The following is a 22961-nucleotide window of genomic DNA, read 5'->3' as shown; positions in this document are numbered from 1 at the left end:
CACTAAAGGAACTGCAATAATCTCAGGACAGGTGGCAGTTGGGTTTCCTAGTGAAGAGGTCCTCGGGGAGTGGAAGAGCAGGAAGTGAGCCTGGGAGGATGGAATAAAGAAGAGGGGTGTGGGTGAAAAGAAAGCAAACCATGGAGGGAGAGGCAGAGAATCAGGGCTTGGAGGGGAGCGTCAAATACCTGCTAATCGGGATCGTGGCCAAGAGGAAATTAGAAATGACCACAGGTCAGGCCAAGAGGATTGACCAGGATTTCTTAAATGAAACTAAGGAACCGCCAGGTCATATCCTTTGGGCCTGCTGAGAACTCATCAGGCCTCCTCCCCCTACCTGTGGCCCACTCTCTGATTAGCCAGTGCCCGGGCTAAGAGAGATGACCCAGCCAACTCACCCTGGAAACCTTAACATCCCTCCAGCCAACAAAGACCCTCTTGGTGGCCCTGCTCCTACCAGGTGCCAAAAAACCCCAAGCCCCACTCACCAAGTTCAGAGAAGTTTAAGAAAAGCAGATTATGCATAGACATTACAGATTAGCATTTCCTGGCTGGGATTCTGAGAAGGAGCCAGGGAAATTAAGCAGTCCCTCCCATGAAGGAGCTTCTCAGGGGGAACACATATGAAAACAATGGGACAGATTCAGGGAGCAATCCGTGAGCACATGCAAAGGATTGTGTGAGGGGTTAACTCCATAACTGCAAGCAGGACAGTCGGGTAAGGGTCAGCCTTCCTGCATCCCCCTCTGGGTCACCTGATAACCATACTCAGGGCTCAGGCATCTGCTGGCCGAGCACCAAGTACCCACCTGTCTGTATGTCCTGAGGCTCCACACTGAGTTCACCCAAAGCTAGGCTGGAGAATTCCTGAGATCTGGGCCCCCAGCACACCCCTTCTGGCCTGCTGTTGGTCCCCTGGAAAGCTGGGTGCTATACTTCAGGAGCATCTTTACCACTCTTCCAGGCCCCCTTCCCTTCCCAGACACTGTCATCCTCCCCCATGGCTTCAAGTGCCACCTTGGAGGCTCATGACACCTAAACCATCCCATCAGCCCAGACCTCTCCCCCAGCTCCAGAATTGATTTTCCAACCCAACCGAATGTGGTTGTCCCATAAATCCTCACACTCAACAGGTCTGAAGGCGACTTCATCTTTCCCTTAAGCCTCTCCAACATTCCCCCACTTCAATGAACAGCACCGCCCATGTCGCCTAAAGCCATCCTGCTGAGTCAAATCCCTCCTCACCACCCCACACCCCCCAAACTCAGGCATCAGGCTCTGACACTTACAGAGAACACAGCAGCGTCTTGCCCTCCTTCGCCTATCACCCACTCTGTCACCAGAGCCACATCCCAAAACAAAAATTCAATCACCAGGGGCTTCCCTGGTGATGCAGTGGTTGAGAGTCCGCCTGCCGATGCAGGGGACACGGGTTTGTGCCCCGGTCCGGGAAGATCCCACATGCCGCGGAGCAGCTAAGCCCGTGAGCCATGGCCGCTGAGCCTGCGCGTCCGGAGCCTGTGCTCCGCAACGGGAGAGGCCACAGCAGTGAGAGACCCGCGTACCGCAAAAAAAAAAAAAAAAAATCCAGTCACCAAGATGTAACTGAAATATATAATTCAATCAAACAATTAGACTAAAAGGTGACTTAAGAACATAAATGCAAAAGCATCAGAAGAAAACAGGCAAGGCATAGCCCCCAAACTCACAGCCAGCCTTTTGTTGCATATTAAGAAACCGGGGTGCCTCTGTACAATGCAGTATTGCAACATAGTTTCTATTCACTGAAGACTCTCGAGAAAAGATTAGTAACTTTACAAAGTTGGGTGTGGGGGTGGGCAAAATGTTTAAGACAAAGCAGTAACAATAAAAAATTCATTTCTCCCAAGCAGACAAACCCCTTGCTGGGGTTGCAGCAGTAGCAACACAGCCAGCGGGCATGTTTCCCCCCTGGTTTGCACTGTGGGGCTGCTTTGTGATCTAGACACCAAATCCCACTAGGCAGAAAAGCACAATACAAGCCTACTTATTATCTTCAAGATGAAGGAGCAAATATAAAAAGGCAACCAGTTGCAAACTTCCTCACTAACAGCCAAGGATGGAAGAGGCTGTCAGAATCTAGAGATTTTTCTCTCTACCTGGCCTTAAAATACCAGGAATTAGACACCCTGGTTTGACAGCAGCACAGGATAAAAACTTAGAATAGTTGTCTAAAGCCTAGCCCTTGCTACCTACCTGATCTTCAGCAGGCACTGAGCCCCTGACTACTCGCCTGGTCTGTTTTCTCACTACCTAGCTACAGCAGCATCACACTCGAGTTGCTCCCTCTTCCTGGCATGCCTGTTCCGTTGTCCATCTGGAGAACCCTTACTCATTAAGGCAAATCAAATGTCTGCTCCCTTTATGAAGCCTTTACTGACTGTGTGACCTCTGGAGACCACTTCCTCCTTTTTGCTCCCCCTTACCTTGCAGAAACACCTGTTAAAATTCCTGTAACTCCTTAGCTTACAGATCTGCCTCCCACTGTAGACTATAAGCCCCTCGTGGGCAGGAACCATGCATCTTCATCTTCATATTTTCAGACCTAGCTCAGTGCCTGGTCCAAAAGAAGTCTTTAACACATGTCTACCCCACTATACCGAGCCCTTGGCTTTTAATTTTTAAGCAAACCATTCAAATGATCCTAGTCTTGGTACCCCAGAATCTTGGGTCCAGGGTAGCATAGCCCAAGCAGGGCTAAGAGTGTAGCTGCATGAACAAAATCACCTGAGCTGAAGGGTACTAATCACTGCTTACCCAGGTTCAAGTGCAGGGCCTTGGGAGGAGGGGAGCAATGTTCATATGTGGAAAGACAACTTCAACAAGAAAGAAAGCCCAGTCAACTCTCTCTCAACTGTGCTGACAGAGAAAATTGATGGCAACACAAAAACTTTGTACCAGCGGAGGATCCATAGATCAACATCGTTAAGCCTTGAGACATGTATTATTTCTTTGCAGCAAATTTGTCTTCCAGATTCTATTTGGCTCAAGCTATGTGCACGTAATAAAGGATGATAGGTATCTAATGTTGGGCTTAATGAAGCTTGGCTGTAATGCAGACACCTGGGCAGGGCAGGAAGTTTCCCTTACCTGGCACAGTCCTGGGGTGCCTGCCTAGGTGGCTCCTGCAGCTCCCCTTCCTGATGTTGGTGGAAACCAGGACTACACAGAGGCCTTGACCCAAGGCTGCCCCAGCCAGGTCAATGCTGGAATGGGCACTGGCAGGTGTCCTATTTCTCAGCCCTGAGTCCACAGCCTGGAAGTGACTTTTGCATAGCCACCTGCTCCCCTGTGCCCTCCTTTACGGCTGGCACTGACCTGGAAGCTAGACTCCAGCTACCTAGAAAGGGCAAAATGTGAAAAAGGGGAAACGACAAAGATGGGGGTGGCCCGGGAGAGGTGGGGCAATCTTTCCATCTACCAGAACACTGGCTAGTGTGAACTCTGCTGCAACCACAAAAGGGGAAACCATGAGGAAAGGGAGCAGCATGCTCTGACCCAGGTTATAGCAATGAGGCTGGAGAGAAGGGATTCCGAGCTGGAAGATGGTTCTGGTCTGGGATGGCTTGATCCCAAATTTCCCTCTTTCCCTTTCCCATTCAGCCATCTGCTTTCTTAACCATAGTCTTGGTAAGACTGCTCCTCCCCAGACCCCAGAGTACCTCCCCATACTCACACACTGTACAGTACCTATCCCGTGAGATCCACAAGTCATTTGCAACCTGTCCCACTCTTGAACGCCAATTTCTCCCCCCCCACCAGATCGCCCCTTTCTGTGTCTCCACATCACCTTGCCTCCGAGTCTGGCCCCTAATTCCATTTTCCATTTGTCCTTTCCTGGCACCAGTCTCCTCCGACGGGTACTTTCTGCACTAAGCTGGCCTTCAGGCACCTGCTAGGGGCCGGCCCCTTGATACTGACTACTCCCCTCAAGCCCCCAGCGGCTCATTCCCCGTCCCGGGCCAGGGCAGCTTCATTTCCTATACCTTTAACAAACTCCACGTGCGTGTTAACGGCGGTGACAGCATTTCCTTGTCTCTCTGCTCCCGCCCCCGGAGGCGCCGTCCATTGGCTGCAGGGTTCCTCCGTTCTTGCCCTAATTGGCCTCGCTCTTGGAAAACTCTGACCAATGGCATCTCCGCGCCCGGCTCCCTCCACCAACCCTGGCTTCCTATTGGCTCCCAGTGGCTCGGAGGACTTGGGCCTGTGGGCCTGGCTCGGCAACTGGCAAATTCTTCCTTGCCGGCGTAGATTCCCGGGCTAAGAAACTGGTTCCGAACCCAACGGAACCCAGCGCGGAGCGACGCCGGGTCACGTGGCCTGCGGCCCCATGAGGTTCGGGCTACGGGGCGTCATCGTGACGTTCGGGCGACCCGCCGAGTGGCCCCGCTGCCTCCGCCACCTGTGCAGTCGCGGTGCTGTCATGGACCTGGGACCGATGCGCAAGAGTTACCGCGGGGACCGAGAGGTGCCGCCGCCCCGCAGGGCCTCCACAGGGGCGGGGGCACAGGGAATCCGAGTCATCGCCGGAGCGGAGGGGAATGGGAGGGATAACCTGGGGTTTCTGTTCCACCCCTTGGGGCTCGGGGTCACCTCCGTGGGAGAAGGGGGTTCAAAGACAATCAAGGGGGGAAGTGTTCCGGGGAAACGAGGATGAAGGTGGACTCCAGAGGCAGCTTGTCTTAGGGGCTCAGGGCGCGCACTCGGGGGTCTGCCTGGATATCCTGCAGGTCGCTCCGCGCACCCCTTGGGCGGTTTACTCACCTCCTTGGGCCTCTGTTTCCTCACCTGTGAAGTGATAGTACTGACCTCACGGGGATATTATGGACTTTGATATTTGAAAAGTGCCTAGAACAGTGATAATTAGCTTATACATGTTTGATAAGTAACACGTGGGGCAGGAGGACTGTTTTATGCAGGAGGGGGAGGAGAAAGCTCCTGGCTCTTACTGCCTTTTCCCTCCTCAGGAGAGAAACCAAGAAAATTATTTTGGAATTGGGAACCAGGGCCTGGTTACCAAATCTGGTTGCATGTGAGCATTTCCAGAAATGCATGTTAAACATGCAAGTTTTCATTAAACCTCAGACCTACTGAATGAGAATTTACAGGGTGGAGCCCAGGAATCTGTCTTATTTTTTAGGCTCCCCAGGTGATAGGTTTGACACCCATGACATGAAACCCTGATTTGTCCATCAGTAGGTGTGGGACCTATTCACCTTTTCGTGGTTTTTGTTATGAGATAGTTGTTATGAGGACTAAATGAGTTAATATTTGAAAAGTGCCTAGAACAGAGCCGTGGACACAGTATGCACTACATGTGTTTGTTAAGTGAAATAAAACTCTCCCTTCCCAGGCGTTTGAGGAGACTCAGTTGACCTCCCTGAACCCCATGAAGCAGTTTGCTGCCTGGTTTGAGGAGGCTGTTCAGTGTCCTGACATAGGGGAAGCCAATGCCATGTGTCTTGCTACCTGTACCAGGTAGGCATAGCTGTGGGCCCTTCTGAAGGTGGGTACAGATGAAGTAGGAAACTTAGGAAGCTCTCAATTTGATGGATGACAACTTTATGATTCTAGTTATTAACATGCTGTGTGGCCTCAGGCAAGTAACTTGTCCTCTCTGGACCTCAGTGTCCTTACCTCTAAACCAAAGATTAGACTTTACTCAATTCCATTTCAATGATAAAATGTAGTGCCTCATTCATCTCTGCCCTCGATGCACCCAACCCAACACACACCTGTGTCTCCCGCATCTCCCTGTCTCCCCAGTTCCCATCTGCTCTTTGAGAGGCAGATCTCCTGGAACCTCTCCATAAAGCCCTCTTCCTCTCTTGAAATCTAGCACAGTTCTTGTTTGTGTCATTCATTTGACAATCCATCATAAACCCCTTGAGACATCTCTTACATTAGCCTCTTATTCAACTCTGCTTGTCCCCCACTCACTAAAGCACAAGGCCTTGAAGGCAGGGCTCTTGTACTGTGCCCCCAGATATCCCCCAGAGCCAGTTTGCTTGGGCCACCATAACAAAGTACCACAGACTGGGGGGGATTAAACAACAGAGATTTATTTTCTCACAGTTCCGGAGGCTAGAAGTCCAAGGTCAAGGTGCTGTCAGAGTTGGTTTCTAGTGAGGTCTCTCTTCCTGGCTTACAGATGGACACCTTTTTTGCTGTGTCCTCACATGGCCTTCCCTTTGTGTGCGCAGGGAGAGAGGGCTCTGGTGTCTCTTCCTCTTCTTATAAGGACACCAGGCCTGCTAGATTAGAGTCCCACTCTTATGACCTCATTTAACCTTAATTATCTCCCTAAAGGCCCCTGCCTGCGAATATAGTCACATTGCGGGTTAGGGCTTCAAAACTTAATTTTAGGGGAACCCAGTTCAGTCCATTACAGAGCCCTAGGCAATGGTGTCATACTGCACCTCCAGGACAAATTCCCATGGGCAAGTGGGAATGGGCAGCCTGAGTGCACAGACAGTGCAGAATCAGGGGGTACAGGTGTAGGGGTGCTCAGACATCCTGTGGGGAGGGGCTCTGACCACAGTGCTCTGCTCTTTGCCACAGAGATGGGAAACCGTCCGCCCGCATGGTGCTGCTGAAGGGCTTTGGCAAGGATGGCTTCCGCTTCTTCACTAACTTCGAGAGTCGAAAGGGACAAGAGCTGGTGAGGGCTCATGGTAAATCCTTCCTGGGCCTACAGAGTCCAGCCCTGACTCATTGGTCACCTTCTCATGCCATAGCTGCCCCAACCCACTTGCCAGCTGTGCTCAGGCACCATCCTGCCTGCGGGCCTTTGCACTTGCCCTTCTCTCTGCCGTGGATGAGTGCTCTCTGTAGGCACCCCTACCTCCCCATGTTTACCTGAGTAGCTCCTGTTCCTTTGGGTCCAGCCCCCACGTTACCTCCTCAGGAAAGCCTTCTGGACTCCCAGGCTGAGTCGACCCCTTGCACTGTTTGCAGTCATTATAACTGGCAACTTTCCTTTCTGCCATTTTTTTAGTTTCTAACCATGCATGTATTTATGGGATTATGTGATTAATGTTTGTGTCCTCTGCTAAACCGTAAGCTCCTTGGGGTCAGAGGCTGCATCTGTGGTATCTCTGTTATACCCCCAGCACCTCTCCTGGTGTTGAGCACAGAGTTGGCACTTCGTATGCATTCAATTCGTGAATCCAAAATGAGTACCCTTCCCTGAGTCCAGTGCAGCCAAACATACATTTCTGAGGATTTGCAAATCTGTGGGTGAGAGAAATGGCAAGCCTCACTTTGGAGTCCATCTGGCCCATTCACCGTGTGAACCTGGGCACGTTACTTAACCTCTCTGAGCCTGTCTCCACACCTGTAAAAGTAGGCCTACCTCTGAGGATTTAAAAATGAGACGTTACAGTAAATGCATCTGCAGTGGGCCTGCGCGATGCAGACTCCCTGCCTTCCCCCCATGCTGGAGGCGTCCTCACTTCTGTCCGGATGACTGTCTGTGGATTCTGTTTCATTTCCAGGACTCTAATCCCTTTGCCTCCCTTGTCTTCTACTGGGAGCCCCTAAACCGTCAGGTGAGTGTGCATTCCTGGGACAGACTGGGGTGGGCAGGGGTGGGAAGGGCCTGAGTTTATGAATGAACCTGGTGAGGGTCCCCAGGCTGGGCAAACGTCCTGCCTTTCAAACGGCTCTCACTTAGCTGGGCTAGCTGGAGTCAGGCGTGACGGGGCAGTGGATAAAGAGAAGAACAGAGAGGACTGGGGCCTCTACTGGTTGGGGGGGCGGGTGGCACTGAATGCCGTCTAACCAGGACCGTCCCTGTGCAGGTGCGAGTGGAGGGTCCCGTGAAGAAGCTGCCCGAGGAGGAGGCCGAGTGCTACTTCCACTCCCGCCCCAAGAGCAGCCAGATTGGGGCTGTGGTCAGTCACCAGAGTTCGGTGATCCCCGATCGGGAGGTGAATGGGGCTTCTCCTTAGTCCTCTGGGTGGTAGTGCTTTGGCTCAGCCCCAGAGGCTGTCCCCAGGGGGTGCCAGGGCCCTCTCTCTCCAGCAAAGTGAAATGGATGGTCTCCCTGGGGGACGTGGATTTGGCGAGCAGGGAACAGGCCTCCTGTATCTGTCTGACCCTCCCGTTGGACTGTGCCCCTAGAGGCCAGAGGCCAGCCGGGCTTGCGCACCAGTGTCCTCAGCACCTGGCACAAGAGCACATGCTCAGTAAGTGGTGATTAAGTGAATCACTGACTGGGTCTGGCCCTTCCTCCATCTCCTTCCCCTGGACAGTATCTGAGAAAGAAAAACGAGGAACTGGAGCAACTCTACCAGGAACAAGAGGTGCCGAAGCCAAAATACTGGTGAGTGATACCTGGTGGTCGTCTAGAAAGGGACACTGGGACCCTCGTGCTTACTTAAAGCCACCCTGTCCATGGAATTACAGATCTCCTCCTTCCTGGCAACCCTTGTTTGATGCACGCCAGCACCTCCCTTCACGGGGCGCTGGGATGGCGCGGAGGGTGTTGGGGTTGCCTGGCTGGACAAACGCGCAGAGCACCGAAGCCTCTGCTTCTCCTTGTAGGGGTGGCTACACCCTGTACCCCCAAGTGATGGAGTTCTGGCAAGGCCAAACCAACCGCCTGCATGACCGGATCGCTTTTCGACGGGGCCTACCGACAGGAGACTCCCCCTTGGGGCCCATGACCCACCGAGGGGAGGAAGACTGGCTCTATGAGAGACTTGCACCCTGACTCCCAATCTGCTGGCGCTGACTGGAGCTGGGATCCGTGCTAAGAGAGGGTATGGGATCAGGAGCCAGGCCCTTCTAAACTCAACGCATTTCCCTTCCCACCTCTTATATTCAGGGCCCTTCAGAGAGTTCTCTGTAGTCAGCGGGTCTAGTGGTGTCTAACAGTGGCATGGACAATCACAAATGTAAAATAATCCCATAATTATTCTTGACCTTAACTATGATTTATTGGAATAGCTCCCTCTAGGGGTAGCATCTGGTGTGATTCCCTTTTCTGGTGACAGGGGCTGGGCCCACAGCAGCCTTGTCTGTTATCACGTGACAGTCATACCGGCCAAAGCCCGTTGGTCCCAGCAGAAGCACCTGAGCCAATCTAGCCAATTGTTTTTTCTCGTCACCAATTTGAAATTTGAAACGGAGGGACTCAGAGCATAGGAGTGTCTGTAGCCAAGTCAATAATGGCCGCCTAGAAGCAACAGCCTCTGGGTGCTGCTCTTGCAACTCCCTCAGCAGTCCCTGGATCCCTCCTTCCCGTGTCTGGGTTGTGCAATTCCTCCTCCTACCTCAGAAAACCCATTATCTCTTTACAAAAAAAAAAATTTTTTTTCTGCTTAAACTAGCCATTATCTATTTGTGTTGCTTGCAACGAAAAGTACCTTAACTATCTCATTTACTAATAGGATATTTTTATACCACTTAACCCAACTGATAGCTGCCTTCCATTATCCGAAGCACAGCAATGTGGAAAAGAGACTAAATTTATTCTCTGTAGCTCCAAAGGACCCACAGGTGGAAGCTGCACAGAAGTACGTTTCATCTCAATATGAGAAGAGATTTCAAACAATTGGGGCTGCCTAGGAGGGTGTAGGTTAGGTAATGAGTGTTCTGTCACTGTCAGGAGTTTTGTAGAAGGCACTTGTGCTGGTACCTATGTATCAGGAAGCTTTTCATCAAGCTTTACTTTCCATATTTGGTTATAAAAACTATATGTATGTGAAATACATATATACATACATTTATATGTATTTTACTTTCCAGGTATAAAATTAAATAATAGAAATTATACTTTGCTGACACTCACACATCCTTTTACCCCCACCCCCACCCCCACCTGATGATGACTCCTAGATCACTGGTTTTCATCCTCACTGGAATTACCGAGGAGCTTAAAAAACCCTGGTGCCCAGACCCACCCTCAGAGATGATCTGACCAGTGTGAGTGCAGCCCAGACTTGAGGAAGTTTAAAAGGTCCTCGGGGAATTCTGTGCAGCCGAGGTTGAGACCCCCCAGTAGTAGATGCTTGCTACTTGCAGTGTGGTCCACAGGCCAGCGGCATCAGCATCACTTGGGAGCCCAGCCCAGACCCACTGAATCTCACTCAGCTTTCAACAAGACCACCCCCGCCCCCAGGTGACCCAATGCACTAGCCTCAACTTCTAAAGCAACCGCCTCCCGCCCTCACAATTGGATTCTTCAGTCACCCTTGGCTGAGGCCTGTGCTGAGCTGTAGTATTTGCTTTCCTCGAGCCCAAGTCTGGTGACCAGGGACAACCTGGATGAGTGGCCTACAGGCTTCGGAGAGGAGCCAGGCTGGGCAAATGTTTGCTGTGACTAAGCCGGGATCAGAGAACTGACTATTTGTACACATTGGCCCTGAGCTTGCTACCCTGTAAACTGCTTCATTCCACTGCATGGGCGTGTGCTTCCGTGTCTGTTACTGACTCCCTCCTCCAAGGGCGGCCCTCTGGGTGTTGGCCCCCCTTAAGCCTGGGTGCAGGAAGGCACAACAGTAATCCTGTGGCCACCTGCAGGAGAGGGTGCTGGGGTGCCCTTCCCTACCGTGTCCTGTTTGCATTGTTGGGGGCTCTGTATCCCCCCTGCTTTGGGCCTGGTCTCAGCTGTTCCTCTCCTCTCCTCTGTCTGACAATCACTGTGCCGAGTCTATAATAAAAGCTCGTCATCCACGCATGATATTAATGTTCAATCTAGCCCAGTCTCGTCCCCGCCCCCCAGGATTGAGGGGAGTTGGGGAATTAAGCAACTCCTCCCAACTGGCTTCTCCCCTCCGGGAGGTTGGGCGTCCAGCAGGGGGAGCCCGAAGCCCAGGGTTGGCCCCTCCTGGGCGGCGCAGGCCAGTTCTGGTTGGCCCTCCCTGCCTCGCCCTTTCCCCCTTGCCACCCCTGGGTCTTGTCCCAGTGAAACTGTGGTCGATAACCCGCAGCCTCTCCCGGCTCCCGCACATATCTGCACCCTCGCTTCCTCCTCCTCCTGCCCCGGCCTCGTGAAAACTTGCAGCCGCCTTGGCTCCGACTCCCTGGGCAGCCAGATCTCCCTTTGGCTTTTAGTACCTCCCCCCCCACCCCCATTCATCCATCCCCCAGCTTAGGGATATATGTGGAGTTTCCCTGGAAGATTCCGCGGACATCACTTTGGGCCGTGGAGTGGGGTGGCAAGCATGGGGCAGGGGGGCCTGCAGACTCTCTCCACCTAAGAGGGGTGGTGGTGCATGCGTTGCCAGCATGGGATAGAACCACGGGTCAGTGGCCCAGGGCCCAACCTCACCCCCCCTTGCCTCAGGGAACCTCAGGATGGCTGAAGTGGCAGGTCCCTACGGTCTGGGGTCACAGGGGACACTCACCTTTGAAGCTGGTTGACTTTCCCTCACTGGTTCCAGGGTCTGGGCAGCCCCATCGGATGGTGCTCGCCGTCCAGGATCCCGAGGCCCAGGCATAACCCCACCTCCCCTTCTGCAGAAGGTGACTGTGCTCCTTTCCTTGTTCTGAGCCTCAGTTTCCCTTCCCTAAGCAGATAAAAATCAAGTGTGGAAGGGGCTGTGTGGTGCAGCAGTCATGTGCACAGCTCTGGCCTCCGTCCCAGCTCGGCCACTGCAAGCCCTGACCTAGGGCTAGTGACTTGACCTCTCTAAGCCTCAGCTAATGCACCTGGAAAAGTGGAAAACAGCGATAATGATAGCACCTGTGATGAGTTAAAGGAGGACCCTCGTGGAGGACTTGTCACAGCGCCTGGCCCGTTAGAAGCCCTCTGTGAGTCTCAGCTGCTAACCCTAGGCAGAGCTGCAGCCCTGGGAAAGTCAGCTCCTCCATGGGAGGCTTTATGGACTGAGTGATTGATGGGACCCTAGAAAGTTCCATGTGGTGGGGAGGGGTACGGGAAGAGGCTTTGGGGAAGGCAGCACACCTGAGCCCGCCTTCCCTCCCTCCGGCCCCTGGTCTCCCACACTCATCAGAGTTCCCTCTGGCCTGGGTGAGGCCACCTGACAAAGGCACCCTTGTACAGGTCTGTTTGTTTTGGTAAATTTCCTGAGTACCTCCCTGGGGTGGCCCAGTAGCCTGCGAGGAGCTGACCTGGAAGCCACAGAATCACATTGTTTAGTTGTCACCTGGGTCTCTCTCTGTTCCCACCATGAGCTCCAGAGATTTGGCCAATTTTTTCCAGTTCTCAGCTCCTGGGTCTGGATCTAACAGCATAGGGAGTAAGCTGTCTCCTTGTCCTTAAACAGTAGCTGTGGGCTATGGTGGAGTTCCTTCATAAAGGAAGGGGAAGGAAACCGATATTCACTGGGCACCTACTATAGGACTACTTACGGGCCACTTAATACTGACCACCCCCTGTGAAATAGGTATTATTACAGCCCCTTTTACAGAAGAGGAAACAGGCTCAGAGGAGGTGTTTTTTGTTATTGTTGCTGTTGCTGCTTTTTTTTTTCCTTTTAATGTTCCCCCACATCACACAGCTACTAAGGGGGGAACCAGAATTTGAGTCTGGATCCCAAACCAAACCACTGAGATTTGGGGATTGGTCACCAAAGGTCTACTCCATTCTCTTGGAGCCCCTGACAGCCTCTCCTGCTGAGGTGTGACTAGCTCCCTCCTTTACTCTCTTCATCTCCAGATGCTAAAGATGGCTGGTGGTGAAGTTAGTGACCCAGGTGCTACATTTTTACACCTGGGGACCCTTCCTGGTGCTTGAGAGGAATAGTTCGAACACAAAGTAAAAGAGAGTAAAGGCATGAAAAACAGCATCTCAGTAAATGCAAGACAAGAGCATAAACAGGTTCTCTGCTTCTGCAGCATTGTTTATTACAAAAAGAGAAACCTACGAGGATTTTTTTAAACAAAATTCAAGGCTGCAGGACTCACCTCTGAGGCTGATCCATCTTAAATACTAGTAGGGGGAGGAGGGCTCCTGTCAGAGCCTCCCACCCCCTTTCTGAGTTTGGACCCGCGGGGCAGTGTAGCTTTCCTTTGAGGGTTTGTGCAGGAACCCATGGGGTCCCTAATCTGGCCTTCTGCAGCACCCCCTAGGGAGCGCCAGGGTTGCCCTCCCCCTGCACCTGGGGGCAAAGTTCCAGGAAGTTTCCCACCTGAGTTAGGAGGTGAGCTCAAGTTCAGCATCTCCGCAGCAGCTCCAGGAAGCCACCCCGCAGCACGTGGCTTCCGGAAAACGCACTCTCAGAATCGATCCAGAGAATAATCACAGGTAGAGAAAGTAGAGGGAGCAGCAATGCAAACTCACCCTTGACCCTGTGTCCCAGGAGGGGGTGAGGTCTGTCCAGCTCCCCGTTCCATTCCTTCCACGCCCACCTCCCTTCTGGTGCTTCCACCTCTTCGAGGAGGGCTGTCCTTCCTGAGTGGGACTTTTCATCCTTGAACTGGAGTGCCTTTGTGTGTGGTGGGGGAGGGCGGGAGGACCTGGGATCTCTCAGGCCTTCCAGAAAGCTGGAGCACGTAAATACAAACCTAAAACCAGACGTTTCCTGCCAGCAGGCATCGACTGCCGTCGAGGCTTCAGCTGTGGCCAAAGAGGCCAGCGTGGCGAGCTCCCGTCCCAGATCCGGCTGATGGCAGGGAGTGGGGAGGTGCTAGCGTCCTCCTTGGCCGCCTTCACTGTCCTTTGCCCTCCCTGTCATCAAAGAGGTTGGGGTTCTCTGCCAGCGTAGCTCGGACTTTTTTCTTCTCCTTGAAGCGGCCCGAATTGGAGACTTTGACGTGCTTGCCCTTCGTGTTCTTGTCCACAATCTTCTCCAGGCGGGTGTTAAAGTTGCTGTTGGGGCCCCCGCCGTCAGGCCTTGGGGGCTCTGCGCCGCCCTCAGTTTGGGTGTAGGTGTCAGGGATCTCATACAGCACCTTGGGAGTGGATTTCTTTTTCCGGAGGAAAGTCAGCTTCCACCAACCAACTTCGGTCATGGTGCTCTCAGACCCGAGGGTGGGGCTTTCTGCAGGAGCAGGGGATGTAGAGAAAGGGGTCAGTGGGGAGAAGGGGCGGGGGCCTCGGAGCAGCCCTTTCTAGTCTCCCAAATGTGGGCTATTTTCATAGCCTGGGCTTGAAAGAATTGAAGCCTGGGGCCAAATGAACCCAGGATTCAGGTAGGCGATGCAATACTTTTGGGGTCTATCAGGAGAGAGAGGGGTCTGGGGAAGGGGTGGCCAAGAAGACATCCATGGGGAAGCCATCTGAGCCAGGCGGAGGGGACAATGGGACAACCAAACACCACTGCCAGGCAGCTTTGACACTCCAGGCCCCTTGGGGCTGCAGGAAGGGGAAGAGCTCGCCCCGGTCACACAGCAACCAGGCCTTTGCCACCTTCCCATGCTGTTCCTGCTATACCTCCAGGCCCTGCTGCCAGGAGTGGACAGATGGTCAGCTGGTATCAGATGGACAGAAACACGCTGTGCATTTTACTTGGAATTCATTACAAAATTAAATAGGATTTGTGATGGTCAGAGTAATTTGGACTTCCCAGTGGTCCCCACCACGACTAAATGAGCAGCCGGGGTTTTTCTAAGGGGAGAAATGTCAGGCTGGGAGCGGGAAGTCCCGAGGACTGTTCCAGCCTCGTGACCTCTGGCAAGTTACTTCTCTGGGCCTCAGTGTCCTCACCCATCCCTTTCAGCCCTAACATTTAGCTCTAACGTTAATTCCTGCCCAGGAGGTAGACATGCTTTGCAAAGTATTCAATAACATTTATGCTAATGTGATAATTATTGAGGGGTGGCTCCCCTTCCCCATATGGCTTCCACAAGGACAGGGGTTTGAAGGTGACCTGAACATTTGGAAGGAAGTTTGGTGTGGCCAAGAGGTACATGTGGGATCTGGTTATCACAGGCTGGACCCTCCATAAGGATACCCCACAAGAGGTGGGGCAACGGGGCTGAAATCCAGGCTTCTCCCCTGTCGTGACACAGATGTGGCCTAGCCTTTTACTAATTTCCACAAAGTTGCCGCCTGAGCTAGTCGAAGTTCTGGCAGATGAAGTTGCCTGGACACCACAAGAAGAAGAGAGCATAGACTGGAGGGATTAAGATCAATGAAAAAGCACGCAGAGCAGTGAGAAATGGAGACATCTCTGGGCCTGGAGGGATTGGTGATCTGGTTCTCAGGACTCCGTGGCATGGGCTGTGAAAGTCCTGAGGAGGAGGGTGCGATAGCCACAGTACACAGTACAGAAAGCTACAGCCAGCCTAAGCCCAGGCAAACGTGTCGCCTCCTTTTAAAAACTGATGGTCTTGGGAATTGCCTGGCGGTCCAGTGGTTAGCACTCCACCGTTTCACTGCTGAGGGCCCGAGGGCCTGGATTCAGTCCCTGGTGGGGAACTAAGATTCCGCAAGCCATGCGGCGTGGCCAAAAAACCCAAAAAACCAACAAACAAAAAAACCCTGATGGTCTTAACTACATTTACATTTTCTAAAAAGACCAGAAAGAAATATGACAAATGATTAATATTGGTTTTCTTTATGTAGAAGGAATAGGGGATGTTTTCTCCTCTCCATTTATTTATTTATTATTTATTTATTTTATTTATTTATTTTTAGCCGTACGTGGGCCTCTCACTATTGTGGCCTCTCCTGTTGCAGAACACCGGCTCCAGACGCGCAGGCTCCGCGGCATGTGGGATCTTCCCGGACCAGGGCACGAACCCGTGTCCCCTGCATCGGCAGGCAGACTCTCAACCACTGTGCCACCAGGGAAGCCCTCCTCTCCATTTTTTGATTCCCAGGTTTTCCATAATGAGTCTGGATTTCTTTTAGAGGGGGAGCATATCAAATTCAGAAAAAATGAAAGCAGGATACTGACCTAGGCTTGGAATGAATTGAGTGCCTGCCTCCATGGCCCCCTTGTTGCCGGTCATCCCCTGGTCCTCTGTATACCCATCCCCTTGCCCAAAGCAGATACCCAGTGGATTGCTTCCCACCTCTCTGTGCAGGAAGCAGATCCCACTTTGCCAGCTCTGTCCCTCGAGTTGAGCTCAAGTAGCAAGAGAATCCCAGGGAGATCTAGTGCAGCTCCCACTTAGAAAGTGAAGGAGGTGGCTTCCCTGGTGGCGCAGTGGTTGAGAGTCCGCCTGCCGATGCAGGGGACACGGGTTTGTGCCCCGGTCCGGGAAGATCCCACATGCCGCGGAGCGGCTGGGCCCGTGAGCCATGGCCTCTGAGCCTGCGCGTCCGGAGCCTGTGCTCCGCAACGGGACAGGCCACAGCAGTGAGAGACCCGCGTACCGCAAAAAAAAAAAAAAAGAAAGTGAAGGAGGGGTGAGTAGTCAGATAAATACCTTCAGAGCACCCTGGAGAGGTGAGCGCACCAAGGGGATAGCCTGAGAGCTTTGCTTTGGCAGTCTGCCCCACCTGGGCTGAGCACAGCCTTGCACAGAACTTGGTGTGCCAGATGGGTTTCTGGAAGGAGCTGTGGGGAGGGCTGGGAAGGAGGGACATGGCGCTTGCTTGGCCTGTGGGTGCCCCAGTCACCACCTGGTCCGGGGCAAAGTCCACAGCCGCACCACCTCCCACTGCCAAGGAACTTGGGGAGTGGAGGATCCAGCTCCTGAACTGACAGTAACCACCAAACTGTGTCAGAAAACCACAGAGAGAGGTCGGAATAGCCCTTGGACCCTGCCCTGGAGCCTCTACTACGGCACCAAGGCATTGGTGCCCTTGTCTCCTGGCCTTGGAGAACTCTGGTCTCTCCAAGATGCTTTTTGCCATGCCTTGCTATCCCTTCTGTCCAGGAGGACATGCGCGCACCAGTAAGCAGGTGTTTGGCCCTCTAGGCAAGCCTGACCTATGGAAATCTGAACTTGCGGAACAGATAAATTAGTGGACTATTCTTTGTTTTACAAGATAACCTGGCTATAAGATTCTTTTAAATAGTGAGCTACCCCAAAGTAGTGTAAAATCTGATTTGCTTTAGAAAAAAAAAAAGTGACACAATAGCCAAACTTCCCAGGTATCCAAAGTTGCAAAGAGCCAGATGCCTACAGCCACATGTCCATGCCTAGTCACAGAGGCTAGGGAGGCCTGGGGGAAGGGAAGGTACTCGGGATTTTGAACAGACTCGGCATTTGGTGACACGTCTGGTTGTGCAGGACCCTGAGCAGGCCGCGCTGAGGGCAGGGCCCTGCCCCGGGGCCTTGCCATCCATGGGATGATAGAAATCAGCCCTGAAGATGTAAGCTACACCTCTGCTGTTTGCACAGCTTGGGAACCCACAAAGGGCCTCACGGGACAGCCTGCGCCCCCCCCCCCCACCCGCCTATGGTGGTCAGCACCCTGGCATGCATGTAGGCACCCCAGGACAGCCCCCACCATGCCAGCTGGGTTCTGTGAGCTCTCCTAAGGGCCTTGCCCAGACTGGGCTAGGCTCCTTCTGAGCTGGGACAAGTTAACCATTGACAGGGGTGGAGGTGGAAGGGTGGAGGGGGATTGAGGGAGCAAGTCAGCGTCCATGTTGCAAGACAGAACTCAGAACCCCCATCCCCCATCTCTCTGCAGGGCCCCTGTGGTACTTCTTCACTCTGCATGAGACTGGGGTACCCTGGATAGGACAGGGAGATGTTCCTACTGGCCAGCCAGAAACATCCTCCAGGCTGGGGGGTAGGAGGTGGTAGGCTCCAGCTCAGCAAGAGTTAACAGAGCCCCGCTCTGGAGTTAAACTTTCCCAGAAGGAGCTCTGTTGGAGGCCTGGATTGACTCCAAGAAGCCAGTGGGATGAGTGGAGTTCTGCCTGCCCACCTAGCGAGAGATGGGAGCCTGCGTGCCTGGTTCCCCCTCCCAGCTGGGCCTGTCAGCTGTGGAGGCAGAACTGGGTCCCCTGACAGAGGTCTGTGCCTTGGTTTCCCCTCCTGCCCACCCTCTGCCTGTACCTGTGATCCCGACCGCTCCGGGCTGGAGGCGAGAGCTTCCCTAGAGAAGGAGCTGAGTGGAGGAGCTGCCCCGAGGGAGGCTGAGGGAGGTAGGGGTGCCTCCGGGGTGCCACGCCAGGCAAGGCTCAGGCCAGGAGAGCTGAGTAGGAGCAGCTGTGCAGCAGGTGAGAGAGAAACAGGTGCAGGAGCGGGTACCTGCTCAGCGGCGCTGCAGCTCCAGGAGTCAAGGTGAACCTGAAACCCAGCCCTTCCCGGCTAAGTAAACAGAAGCAGAGGCTGGCTTGGCTGATGAATATTCATCACCCCAGAAATCCAACCCCAGCACCCTCCGCACCCACCCAGAAGCCAGGGTCCTCCAGGGACCGCCCAGCCAGGAGGAGGCAATCCTGAGAGAAGTCTGAGGTGGGGAGAACACGGGAGCCTCTCTCCTCAGTTTCCCCACTCTCAGGTGCCTGGTGGCAACCCCCAACCATAACCAAGGTCACCCCCACCCATTTCATGCCCCAAAGAGACCAGACCCTTCCCCGGAATGAACTGCCGCGTGGACGTTGCCCCGGGCACAGTCGGGGAAGGGTTAAGGGCCGCTGCTCCCATTGGCTGGGAGGGACGGGGTGCACCCAGCTCCTTTGAACTCCGGAGTCGAAACCAGTCCCTGGTTAAACTGGTTGGCAGACCGGTTCCCAGGCTCTCCTCCCAGGCTGTCCGCTCCCACCCCAAGCCTCAGGCGGGTGCTGGGTGGGGGGCTGTGGCTGCCTCCTGACCTGAAGGGCCTTCCTCAAGATCTCCCTGGAGGTGGAGTTGAGAGTCACCAGCCCCTCCTTAGGCCAGCTCCTCCAGACCCACCACAGCCTCAAGCATCCTCGTCCCCTGCTCCCTCGCTTAGAAGTAGGCTTCAAAGACCTTGAAATCCTACCTTCCTCCATGCACCGTGTCCCGTTCCAGGCTCAGAGCGAGACACTGGGTAGAGAAAAGGCATACGATTCCCCCTATCCCTGGCTCTCCCTCCAAGTTACATTCTAAATTCTAATTAACCAACTCTCAAACCTGCCCTACCATCTCCAACCCTGCATCTACTTGGTTCAGCTTCTCATGGCCTCTTGAGTACGTGTTTGCCTCCATCCTAAATATCCCCTTGTGCCCCTAGGCCTCAGGCGGACAGTCCTTCAAAGGCTCCCCACGGCCCATAGTGGAACAGACTTGGCCTGGCCCTCCTAGGAAGGGGCCTCTGCATCCTCCTCTCCCAACGCTCCCTGAATGTGCACATGAGGTCTTTCTCTGCCTACCTTCCTGGGTGCAGAAGCTGCCTAACAGGACGAGATTAGGAATGGCCTCTCCACACCCTGAGTAAACCAAGACAAACTCCTATCCATCCCTCAAGGCCTAAATTAATTATTATGCCCCCTGCTCCACCAGGAATTTTCTTGTTCCTACAGGGCTTACTCACATGGTTCTATTTAACATGTTATATACCATGATTGATTAAATATGTATACACACACATATATAGTATTATTTTTTAATTTATTTATTCATTTGTTTATTTTGGGCTGCTTTGGGTCTTCGTTGCTGCTTGTGGACTTTTACTAGTTAGGGCGAGCTGGGGCTACTCTTCCTTGAGGTGTGCGGACCCCTCATTGCGGTGGCTTCTCTTGCTGTGGAGCACAGGCTCTAGGTGCGCAGGCTTCAGTAGTTGCAGCATGCAGGCTCAGTAGTTGTGGCTCACGGGTTCTAGAGTGCAGGCTCAGTAGTTGTGGCACACGGGCTGAGTTGCTCCGCGGAAGGTGGGATCTTCCCGGACCAGGGCTCGATCCCGTGTCCCCTGCATTGGCAGGTGGATTCTTAACCACTGCATCACCAGGGAAGTCCACATGTATAGTATTGTAATGATCTAGTCATGTATTTGCCTCCCTTATAGAATGTTAGCTCTTGGAGCCCAGAGTTATCTATCACTGATACTGACCTGATATATGGCAGGTACTTAATGCAAACTTTGAAATACAAATAAGAGGGACTTCCCTTGTGGCACTGTGGTTAAGAATCCGCCTGTCAATGCAGGGGACACCGGTTTAATCCCTGGTCTGGGAAGATCCCACATGCTGCAGAGCAAATAAGCCCGTGCGCCACAACTACTGAGCCTGCACGCCACAACTACTGAAGCCTGCGTGCCTAGAGCCCACGTTCCACAGCAAGAGAAGCCACCGCAATGAGAAGCCCGTGGACTGCAACAAAGAGTAGCCCCTTTCGCCGCAACTAGAAAAAGCCCGCGCGCAGCAATGAAAACCCAATGCAGACAAAAATAAATTAATTAATTACTTAATTTAAAAAAATACAAACGAGATACAGAAGTATTGTCTTTAAGAAATTCTTAATGTAACCACTTGCCTTAGTCCTACTCTCCCTGGGGCAGGTAAATGTGAAAGAAAACACATTTATTTCACTTCTTGTGGTTTCAGCTACACCAGGCTTGCTGATACGCTATCAATTCCCCTGGGGTCTATGTGAATTGAGGATATTACTTTGTAAGGTTCTCCTGCCTCTCATGAGAGGTACACACAGTTGTCCCAAGAAGGTTTCTAGATCTGTCACTTTCTCTGAAAGCCTAGTCTATTTGAGAGTGGATGTCCAGTCCAGAAGACACCAGAAGAGGCTAAAAACTTAACTCAGGTGTTGGGAAGATACTGGAAGGATGATGGGATGACACTATCCTGGAGGACTGTAACCAAGGGCCAGGACAGCATTTCCATCTGTAGAAGGAGGGGCTTGTGCTGGAAGCACTCCCTGCCCCCACTCCAAAATTCAGGGCTTTCTGATGTGTGGGACCCAGGAGGGCAGAATTCTGTTCTCTCAGCTCCAGTCTGGAGGATGCGCTCTGGTGGGTGGGATTCAGTGGATACCTACGTAGCCTGCCCTTCGAAGAATGCCAGCAGGACCAGGTGCAGGGGTAGAGGCCCGCCCCAGCTCCCCTTCCTGGGAGGGACCAGCCTGGGAAGTCAGGCCCAACCCCTGACCTTTGGTAGGTTTGTTTCTGGGAGGAGCAGGGTTGGGAGGGGAGTTTGAGATAAGGCTATAAACTATGAATATCCCTTAAACAGATCACCCCCACAAGGCTGCTTTATTGCTTTCTAGAATTTTCCACCTTTTAATGCACCTTCGTAAAACTAGGTTCAAGTATGATATTCCAAATACAAACATGCAATGTGCACTTTTTCAGAAATGTGTCCTTGTTGAGTAAAGCAAGTAAAATACACCTAAGGGAGCCTCAAGGACCTTGGTGCCTGTTGGGACATGCAGCCACCGGGCCCCACTGGATTATAGATCTCTAATCTGGCCCAACAGATCATTCCTCTCTTATTGACCTCTGCCCAGGGAGTAGATCTAGGCTCCAGGGAGAAGAGAGGGGCTACCATTCTCCTCAGCACTCCCCCTCCTCTGGAAGGCCAGAAGATGGGAGATCCTGGGGGGGCAGGGGTTGGGCAGCTTGGCTGAGGGGATAAGTGGGGCCAGGCCAAAGACTGGCCTCTGGAAGCTACACCAGGCGCAGCTGGGAGGTGGGCAGGGGCAGGTCTGAGGTGGATGTCGAGGTTGCCATTGGAGGGGCTGCCTTTGCTCCCCTTCAGGGAGACCTCAGTGGGGACTGGGAATATGAGCAGCCAATGTTCACAGTGACTGTGTCCCAGGGACCGCCCCAAATGCTCTACGTGTGAGAACTCGGGATCCTCACTGCCACCCCAAGGTAGAGCCTCTGAGTGAGTTCACCAACTCGCATCCCACACCAGCAATTTTCCCGTTACTCTTTGTTTTGGTTCCCTGTGGCTAATGTAACAAATTACCACAAACTTGATGGATTTAAACAACAGAAATATATTGTCTCACCAGTTCTGGAGGTCAGAATTCCAAAATCAGCTTCACTGGCCAAGACCAAGATGTTCCTCCTCCCGCTTCTGGTGGCGGTAGGCATTCCTTGGCTTGTGGCCGCATCACTCCTGTCTCTTCCTCCATCTTCACATCACCTTCTCCTCTTCCATGTGTCCAATCTCTCTCTGCCTTTTTTTTTTTTTTTTTTTGCGGTACACGGGCCTCTCACTGCCGTGGCCTCTCCCATTGCAGAGCACAGGCTCCGGACGCGCAGGCTCAGCGGCCATGGCTCACGGGCCCAGCCGCTCCGCGGCATGTGGGATCCTCCCGGACCGGGGCACGAACCCGTGTCCCCTGCATCGGCAGGCGGACTCTCAACCACCGCGCCACCAGGGAAGCCCTCTCTGCCTCTCTTTTACAAGAACACTTGGGAGAATATTTAGGGTCCACCCAGATAATCCAGGATGATCCTTACTTAATCACATCTGCAAAGACTTTTTTTCCAAATAAAGTCACATTCACAGGTTCCAGGGGTTTGATGTGGGCATCTTGCGGGTCGGCGGGGAGCATTTGTTGGCCTGCCTCACTCTTCATTTTGACCACCTCTGTATTGTCAGACTGTGGTAGACAGTGAGTGTGCCAACCAGACTCCCCCCACCCCGTGAGGAAGGACTTGCTGCCTTCCTTGGCGGTTGGCTTCCAGCTGTCAGCTCTTTCAGGGCCTGCTACAGCTGCAGAGGGCACCTCTCCCAAGAGCCTGCCCTTCTGGGGCAGCCTGCATCTGGGGATATAAGGACCAGCCATTTCAGCCCCATGAAGGGCACTCGGACGGGCAATAATCACTCCAGAGCTCTCCACCAAATTGACTGAAGCTTTGTCAGGCCAGCATTACAGTTGGATTTCTCCCACTGCTCAATCCTACTTCTGTCTGGTTCCTCTCACAGGGAGTGATCCCTAGTAAGCATCTTGCCCCCCAAACTTCACCTACTTCTGGAGAACACAACCTGGGTCACAGACATTATAATATTTGCCAGTATGATGGAAGTGAAGTAGCAATTTTTGTGTCTTATATATTTTCATTTCCCTAGTGCACTGGATTGAATAGTGTCCCCCAAACTCATATCCACCTAGAACTCCAGAGTGTGACCTTATTTGGAAATAGGGTCTTTGCAGACGCAATTAGTTAAGCTGAG

The 22961-nt window shown here is 53.0% G+C and overlaps 2 protein-coding genes across 4 annotated transcripts; one reads left to right on the top strand and one right to left on the bottom strand.

Moving 5' to 3' along the window:
• Nucleotides 1-4233: 4233 nt before the first annotated feature.
• On the top strand, nt 4234-10715 carry PNPO (pyridoxamine 5'-phosphate oxidase). Of its 2 annotated transcripts, XM_029210631.1 has the most exons (7): nt 4234-4507; nt 5393-5517; nt 6601-6700; nt 7536-7589; nt 7842-7970; nt 8295-8365; nt 8587-9369. In XM_029210631.1, exons 1-7 carry the CDS (start codon nt 4370-4372, stop codon nt 8753-8755), a joined length of 786 nt encoding a protein of 261 aa, XP_029066464.1. In that variant the 5' UTR covers nt 4234-4369; the 3' UTR covers nt 8756-9369. The 2 variants fall into 2 exon arrangements, with proteins under 2 accessions (XP_029066464.1, XP_029066465.1); XM_029210632.1 differs by lacking the exon at nt 7536-7589 and having other exon boundaries at nt 4262-4507; nt 8587-10715.
• Nucleotides 10716-12828: 2113 nt separating this feature from the next.
• On the bottom strand, nt 12829-18156 carry PRR15L (proline rich 15 like). Of its 2 annotated transcripts, none has more exons than XM_029212285.1 (2): nt 17914-18156; nt 12829-13991 (listed from the first exon to the last, which is right to left on the bottom strand). In XM_029212285.1, the coding sequence occupies exon 2, from the start codon at nt 13960-13962 to the stop codon at nt 13660-13662; it is 303 nt and encodes a 100-aa protein (XP_029068118.1). In that variant the 5' UTR covers nt 13963-13991; nt 17914-18156; the 3' UTR covers nt 12829-13659. The 2 variants fall into 2 exon arrangements, with proteins under 2 accessions (XP_029068118.1, XP_029068119.1); XM_029212286.1 differs by having other exon boundaries at nt 12833-13991; nt 18109-18126.
• Nucleotides 18157-22961: the final 4805 nt, after the last annotated feature.

This window comes from Monodon monoceros, unplaced genomic scaffold (genome assembly GCF_005190385.1).
Source record: "Monodon monoceros isolate NGI ecotype Baffin Bay Population unplaced genomic scaffold, NGI_Narwhal_1 Super_Scaffold_9, whole genome shotgun sequence".
Classification (NCBI taxonomy): domain Eukaryota; kingdom Metazoa; phylum Chordata; class Mammalia; order Artiodactyla; family Monodontidae; genus Monodon; species Monodon monoceros.
This window is presented reverse-complemented; position numbering and strand designations above follow the sequence as displayed.

Bases quoted from the DNA above. Each gene is read 5' to 3' on its own strand.
- PNPO (XM_029210631.1), top strand. From the start codon at position 4,370: ATGAGGTTCGGGCTACGGGGCGTCATCGTGACGTTCGGGCGACCCGCC. The intron at 4,508-5,392 runs GTGCCGCCGCCC...CTCCCTTCCCAG, and splicing joins GTTACCGCGGGGACCGAGAG to GCGTTTGAGGAGACTCAGTT. The intron at 6,701-7,535 runs GTGAGGGCTCAT...TTTCATTTCCAG, and splicing joins GTCGAAAGGGACAAGAGCTG to GACTCTAATCCCTTTGCCTC.
- PRR15L (XM_029212285.1), bottom strand. From the start codon at position 13,962: ATGACCGAAGTTGGTTGGTGGAAGCTGACTTTCCTCCGGAAAAAGAAA.